Here is a 7,816-nt window from a genome sequence, read left to right on the forward strand (position 1 = left end):
TATCGAACACAAAAAGTTGTGGATGGTAAGCTAATCATTTTAAGGAATTTTAGATACTTCTTTTTTATAAATGGTCGAACATATACTTGTTTATGGCAAAAGAAATAAAATAGTAATGTAGTACTCACTCATCATTAGACATTAGATAACTGTCTTATCTTAATATACTTATGTAATTATTCTAACGATTTGATCAAGAGTGAATTTTTCTTTTTGAATAGTGAGAATTTTAATGAATTTTTGAAGATTTAAAGAAAGGAAAATGGCACATGCACACACACACGCACATATATATTATATATATATATATATATGCATATATATATATATATATATATATATATATATATATATATATATATATATATATATACTAGCATCACACGAAACAAACAAGCAATCTGAATATTGGAATACTAATTACTTCCGATTCGTCATCATTGTACTGATTAGCATAAATCGAGTTATGATATACCTTAATTATATAAAGGTAGCAACATGAATTTACTCAATATTCTAAGGTATAGTACTTTTAGAAATACATTCTTTTGGATTAGTTTAGATATTACTTAAAAAGTTAGGAACTTATTTAAGAGAAATTTTAGATTAGTTGTATTGAAAACAAGCTAGGGTCCAAAATTAAAGTAGAGACAAGCCAGTTGGGATGTTGTTGTTCATGTAAGTGCGCGACAATTGTGCAACTAATCTACTTTAATTTTGACTTCTATATAATACGTATTTCATACATTTAATACTTCATATTGTAAAAAAAAAAAAAAAAGCATAAAGTACCGTAATAAGTCATTTTTTCTTTAAGTATCTGTCTAGAAATTAATTGTTAGCGTAGTAGTTGTAATTTGTAAATTGTTATCTATAATGTATATTATCGACGTATGAAGAGGATTTATTTGTTCATGAATTTTAACTAATTTAAAAATACAAAGCAAAAATAATTTATATTCGTGTTTAAACAGTGGTGTACTGTTTTTTTATTTATTTGACCTGATCCATTATGGATTTGGATATGTGTCAGAATATTTTTTTTGATAATGGATTTTAGGTTTGGAAATGTTTTTTTTTTTTTTTTAATAAGATTTTTAGGGATCGGTTATCCCCAAACAAAGTAAGATTTTAAGGTTACATAAGAACTAAGCATGTCTTAATCATATCACTCAATTAAAGATCTAAGATGATTTTACTAACTACCCAATTACTACAACTAAATCAACTTGGATTCTCACGCCTGTCATGATACCATCACATCACTTTATTCAAAATTTGTGTTACTGTAAAAAAAAAAAAAAAACACTCAAAATTTGTGATATTTGAACAATAGTTTCAAGTGATTAAATTAAAACATAATCGTACAATAATTTTCTTCAAGGATGAAAACATAAAGTAGAAAAAAAGAAAAAGAAAAACAAACGTCACAAAATTGGAGTGATTATCTCCAGCGTTTCAGTATATTAATACTCAACAACACAAGGAGCCTTGCATAGCAAGCAACAAGTCTTGCTTCTTACTCTGATGCTTTGGTCTTCTTCTTTTTCTTCTTCTTTGTGGGCTCTGATGTTGCTTTTCTTTTAGACTTCGAATTATCCTTCTCGTCTTGGTCTATCAAATGCTCGTACTCTTCAAGACTCGCAAATGGAGATTTCCGTTTTCTTTTCTCTTTCTTTTTCTTCTTACCACGACCATCATCACCATCACTATCATCATCACCATCACTATCACCATCATCAACATCTTCCCCATCAATCAGGTCCATGTCCATGTCTGTGTCCATCTCTGCATCGCTCACATCAGCCACGAGCTCTTCATCATCCTCGCCGGCTACTCCATCTAGATCATCATAGTCATATTCACCCCCCTCTTCTTCCACAGCATTATCATCAACATCATCCAGCATATTCTCAATCTCCTCATTGTCACTCTCATCACTACCCTCGAATTCAACATCACTACCGTAGTTTTCTCCACCATCACCATCATTCACATCGTAAAGTTCTTCAGCAGCTTCTTCTTCAGGTAGCTTCTTCTTCTTCTTCTTTTTCTTTGACTGCTTCGTACTGTTCATCTTGTTCACATAGAACTTGTGGAAGACTAGATCTTCAGGAGCCACATCTCCTTCTGCTAATGAGAGAATCTCAGCTCCAATCACACGGTTTGACATGTCAAGCTGCACATGAGAAGAAAAAGAAGAAAAAATTAATCGTTACAGGGGAATGTAAATAACAAAATGGTTAAAGCTTTAATAGTTTGAAGCTTGAGCTTTTTACCTTCTTGGAAGGTTCGATCTGGGAACCACCATGCCAAGTGTTTTGCTTTGGTTTCTTCTCCATGAATTTATCCAAGAAAGCAGTTAGAGATAAATCGTTCAGCGGGTTTCCGTTGTAAACAATATTTGTTCCTGAGAGAAGGGTTCCCGCCATTGTAGCAACCGAGGGGTGAGCATGTTTTGAAAGAACCACCAACTCCCACCAACTTGCACGGTCTGCGTTACTGTTAAATTGAGATCAAGGATTCAGTTCCAACCAAGGCTATAATATCAAAAAAGTTTCTAAAATACTATCGTTGTTCCAACTTCCAAGCATAGCTTGTCAGATTTAATTGGGATAAAAGCAGTATACTTAAGCTTTTGATGAAATATGAGATTAACTGACCAGTAAGAAGGTTCTCTATGACGAGGATCATATCCTCCAGGAAGAGAACTCGATTTCACAAGCGGTTGACTTCTTTTTTCCATATCATTAGAAACCTCCATGGTTTCTTGAAGCTGGGGAGTTTCGTTTCTAATTAGCTCTTCAGAATCATCAGAAGCATAATCATCTTCTTCATCAGATTGCCTGACTGCCAAAGCCTCTTCTTCATCTGAAGAAGAATCACCATCTCTACTTGTCTTTTCGCCACCATCATGATCAACTTCAACATCGTTCTCATCATTCTCTGCTTTCTTATTGGGATCAATATCATCTCCCTCTATCACATCCTCAAAATGTTCTACATCTTCTTCTTCCTCAACTGATTCCCTCTGGACCACCATCTTCCTGCAAGGTAAATAGAAGGACCGATTGTATCATCGGGTAAAAGCCATGGATATATGGTTAACAGAACGAACAAAGCTTACCATAGAGGTGGCCTTGCTTTTAACACTTCAGACAATAGGAAAAGGCATCCACAGGCATACTGTGGTGGCTGTTGAAGCGCAACCTATTCAAATAGTTAAAGAGTAAAATTTTAGAGATAACACAACAATTACTATACAGAGTGTCTCGACATCGATAATTTAATACCAAAAGAATCAAGGATCCTGTATAAAACAAATGATATAAATATTGCCAATGAAACTAGAGCTATCAACGACAACGTTGATAGTTTATTTTGTTCATGTTACCGACCTGCAAGACTCTTTTGGAGAATGCAGCCACACGCTTGACATTTATATCATTTTTCATGGCTCTGAGAAGAAGCCCAATAAACATTTCAACCTGCAATTAAAAACAGCAAATTAGTAAACTCGGTTATCAAGAAAATGCTATGGTTCATGCCAGGGGGAGACCTATTGATGTTTTTGTCAGAAAATATAAGTTGCTTTCACAAGTTTAGAAATAATTGAATGTACCTATTGTAAGGATTATAACCCATTCATTAACTAAGAATAAAATGACGTGATTGGAACATGGAAAAACAGAAGCTTCAAAATTTAGCTTGCCTTGGAAGAATTCATTGCGGAAGGGAGTAGAAGTTTCGAGTACAGTGCACGGTAAAACCTGTCACTAACAATCTTATTCTTGGATGAGATCTTGTCAAGAAGCATCAGTGATTGAACTCCCACATTGAAATTCGCCGAGTGTACCTACATACATTCCAGATCCCATTTTCTTTATCAATTTTCTGTTGCAACTAATGAAACAAAACGTATATAATGAAGCTTTAATTAATGGTTACCAGTTTGAACAGCACCGGCGTCTGGGATTCAATTATATCATCAGCCTCATCAGTGGAAACATATGGAAAAGCTCTGTTAACTCCCTGCAATTACGGAGTACTAAGGCATAAGTTGATCTCTAAAGTCTCAAAGCTTTAAAATTATGTTATATCATGTACACCAAAAAAACCCATTCGGACTAACCGTCAGTAGAGCTGATAGAATTCTTGAATCCAACTCAATAGGTGAATCAGTTGCCACTTCTTGTTTTGTGTCCTTTGGGTTGGATTTTTTCTTATCAGCGGCTCCTTTGTCATCTGCGCCTTGTTTCCTATTTGCTTCTGTAGTTAAAACCTACAAGAATGCAAACACACTCCTGTATCTCAGACTTGAGTGAATACCCAACTGGTGAAAGATTTCATGTTATGACTTATGACAAACGCCACCCCAAGGGGGGACAAGACTTTAAGACGATCATAAGAAAATGTTTAATTAGATTGACTTCAGATGCCAGTTACCTTAAATAAGGCAAAATATACATCAATTAGACGTTTTGCCACCTTCGGATCCTCTCCTTTGTGGCTCAATCGGATCTGACTCAAAAAGTTAACCTGTGAAATTTACAAGGGTTAATGAGCATTGTTTAAGAAAAGTTAAACATGGATAAGTTTATGCTTCTTTTCTTCTCTAAAGTCTCAGTAAAATGGTTTCCCATTCAAATCAAAGAAGCCAAATATAATATTTTTGATGACAATAAGCATGAATTAGTTTAAAGAGATGAGTAAGAAAATAAAGAAAAATGGTTCTCGTGAACCTAATTAGAGTACAGCAATGGAAAATGGACATACAGCATGATATTTTGCACGTAACCCAAGATGGGGTCGGAAGAGAAAGGAGTCAACTTCATCTATAACCACAGCCTGCAAAAATAATATTACATGAGCCAAAGAGAAGAATCCAAACAACCAATCAATAAACTAAATCCTGAAACTGGCATAGAAAGGTTGAATAGCCGCACCTTCATGTTAGGATGATCCGCCAAAAGATTTGTCAGGTGATAATCAGCATTAGATGCACTCTTGTTTTGAGGATCCCCCAACTATATAAGTAATCCACGGAACAATTAAGGGGATCACAACTGAGAAATTTAAATTAGATACAAATATTCGAAAGAACAACTGACAATACCTTGTTCACCAATGACACTAGCAATTTCCGCTCTTGTTCTGATTTGCTTGTCAACATGAAATATATTGTCTGAAAACAAACAAAATAAACATTTACTAAGGAAAGATCTGAATCACCTTACGAAGCAAAAAACTCACTATAGCTGAAAGAAAACCAAGGACCATGCAGTTATGCATCATCCAGAGAAGGATTACATTGATAATACTCAAATGTCTAATATGATAGCTCATCATGAATCTTACAAAACCTGAGACCAGTGCTACTAAACAAGCTAGCGGGTGCAGAGTGGTGATAGGATATACATACCTTCAAAGCCTTGTCTTTAAGCTCTGGAAGCATATCTTTAGATGATTCATCAAGGGCTGTGACGAAGCGCTCATACCTACAAAGTCAGCATGGTAAGCTGTTAACCGAATCATCGATCCAGAACTATTACTGATAGAAGATACAAATCTTGGACATAGTGTGATAAACACATCCCTCGTGGCATGATTTCAGATCTTGAAAGAAGCTTAACAAATAACGTGATGTCCCTACAGCTAGAAGCAAAATGACAAGATTTTCTTTACCTCTGTTTCAAGCAATCCTCCCAGTACCAAAACAGCAAAAGCGAGTAACCATCCTTATTTTCCGGAATCCTGTTTAAGGGTCGCTGTAAAAGTGTCTTCAGCTTGCGATCAGGTAATAACCTGGAAAAAAAAAGCTCAGTTAACGAGAAAAAAAGATGCAAGACTGATATGATTCTGGACACATAAGTCTATAGCTCATCGGGAGAGTAAGAAAAATGTGCCTGATCAAAATTTCTGATAGAGCCTTAAGACCCTTAAATGCAAATCTTTTTCCAACTTTTGAGGTCACCATTCCTGCAATGAACGAGACATCAACAAAATGCTACAGGTGATTTCACCATTGGAAAACAAAACGACTCAAATTCGCAATTCACAATTCAATAACACAGTTTTCTTCGAGAACAAGAAACATACCCAATAAGGCATCAAGAGACCTCATATTTGCAATGGGATTCTCTCCAACCATGATCTCAAAGGCAGTGATTTTATCAGCTACTGTCCCAGACTTTTGAGCAGAAATCACCATCTTCATATCTCCACTCTTTCCCTTCGAAATTACAAAGTCCTCTGCGTATTGCCACATCAATCTCTCTCCTAATTCTCTCTTCTTCTCCACCACACCCTTAAAATCCTCCTTATTCGTCACCGCCACTTTCCTGCCACCAAACACCTTCTCCTCAAGCTCCGCTGCATCATTGTACCATTCCGAGCTCAATAAACTCGCTTTCACCAATGGTAACTTAGGCAAACTCTTGAATTCATCGAAACGTTTGGCCTTAATCCCAGTACTCTCATCATCAATCGATAAAAATCCAGGCTTTGGCTTCGGTTGTATCGTTTGCTTCACTGGCGCATCTTTGTTTTGCTTACTCGCTCCAAAAGCGTTTCCCTCTTCATTCCCAATGTTCGAATTTGGCTCTCCTTCTTTAACTTCATTCTTGTGTTTCTGATCCTTCTTAGGTTTTTTCCGTTTCTGGGTTTGGGATTTAGCGGGTTTTCGGAAATCAGTATCGTTGAAACCAGAAGAAGGAAGAGATGAAGCTAAGCCGATAGAAGAAGCGAATGATGCGATATCAGATGTGAGAAGACTCAAGTCCTGCGATGATTTACTCAAAGGCTTTAACTTTGACATTTTTTTTTTCTCCGAGCATATGAAGAGGGTTATGAGATTTGTGGAAGAACGGAGACAATTAGGTTTAATCAATCTCTGTGCTTTGAGATGAGACAATGAAAAAGAAAGAAGAAATTTCAGTGTGGGGGTTCAACAAGTTTTGCTAGGGTTTTAGAAAACGGCAAGAGAGAAACAGATGAAATGGCTGAAGGGTAATTTAGTAATTTATGATATAAGACAAGGGCAAAACAGACTTAACGACCTAAATCAATAAGATGATTTTTTTTTTAGTTGGGTTCCTGAGACGGTCGAAGCCCAATTGCTAAAACATGCGTTTAGTTATATAGTCTTATTAAGACAGATAAAAAACATAAAGGACATTATGTATTTTATTTTAAATAATTTTTTTACAAAAGAACATATTAAACCGATGACAAAACCTCAGCAAAACCGACGGTGCGAAATCTCTCTCTTTCTTCTCTCTCTAATATTTTTCAGAGAGATGGGGGTTTCTTCGATGTCATCACCGTCCGGCTTAGTTTGCTGGATTTTGTGACCGGCCGAGGTCCGTTATCACCATCAGTTTAGCCGTAACACGACTTTTCCGTTGTCGTGTTTTTGCCGTCAACACGACTTTTCCGTTGTCGTGTTCTTGCCGTCCGATCTGAGTTGACGATGAACCATCTTTTGATGGATCGATCAATTTAGTATATCTAATTTGTGGCGAAAGGTTATTTGAATAAATGAGTTTCGTAAAGCAAAAATCAAAAAGCCAAAGATGATGGAATTTTCTGGGGTTTCGACCATGTCCTTTTGGTAGACGACGTGAATTAAGCTTCCATGCGAAATCTTCATTAGCTTTCTCTGGTGGTCCAATGGTATCACTAGTTTTCCGGCGGACTCTCGAAGTGCTCATCATCGTTCCGGTTATCGTCATCCTACGAACAAGATGTAGACACGTGGCTTTCCTCCTTCAATGGGTTATCTTGTTTGTTTGGGTTGAACCGTTGAAGTGTTTGG

The 7,816-nt window shown here is 36.2% G+C and overlaps 1 protein-coding gene across 1 annotated transcript; it reads right to left on the reverse strand.

Annotated features, from left to right (window-relative positions):
* Positions 1–1,299: 1,299 nt before the first annotated feature.
* Positions 1,300–7,122, reverse strand: LOC9324938 (CCAAT/enhancer-binding protein zeta). The gene is made up of 16 exons (XM_021034973.1): positions 6,100–7,122; positions 5,907–5,979; positions 5,686–5,805; positions 5,423–5,498; positions 5,117–5,185; positions 4,947–5,027; positions 4,777–4,848; positions 4,447–4,539; positions 4,133–4,282; positions 3,949–4,032; positions 3,713–3,856; positions 3,399–3,488; positions 3,128–3,210; positions 2,664–3,047; positions 2,280–2,502; positions 1,300–2,179 (listed from the first exon to the last, which is right to left on the reverse strand). Exons 1-16 carry the CDS (start codon positions 6,815–6,817, stop codon positions 1,520–1,522), a joined length of 3,120 nt encoding a protein of 1,039 aa, XP_020890632.1. The 5' UTR covers positions 6,818–7,122; the 3' UTR covers positions 1,300–1,519.
* Positions 7,123–7,816: the final 694 nt, after the last annotated feature.

The sequence above is a fragment of the Arabidopsis lyrata genome, assembly GCF_000004255.2.
Source record: "Arabidopsis lyrata subsp. lyrata unplaced genomic scaffold ARALYscaffold_2, whole genome shotgun sequence".
In the NCBI taxonomy this organism is placed as follows: domain Eukaryota; kingdom Viridiplantae; phylum Streptophyta; class Magnoliopsida; order Brassicales; family Brassicaceae; genus Arabidopsis; species Arabidopsis lyrata.

Excerpts from the sequence above, each read along its gene's own strand:
- LOC9324938 (XM_021034973.1), bottom strand. The coding sequence starts at position 6,817 with ATGTCAAAGTTAAAGCCTTTGAGTAAATCATCGCAGGACTTGAGTCTT. Across the intron at positions 3,857-3,948 it reads CGCCGGTGCTGTTCAAACTG|GTACACTCGGCGAATTTCAA; the intron begins GTAACCATTAAT and ends GAATGTATGTAG. Across the intron at positions 2,503-2,663 it reads CATAGAGAACCTTCTTACTG|TAACGCAGACCGTGCAAGTT; the intron begins GTCAGTTAATCT and ends TCAATTTAACAG.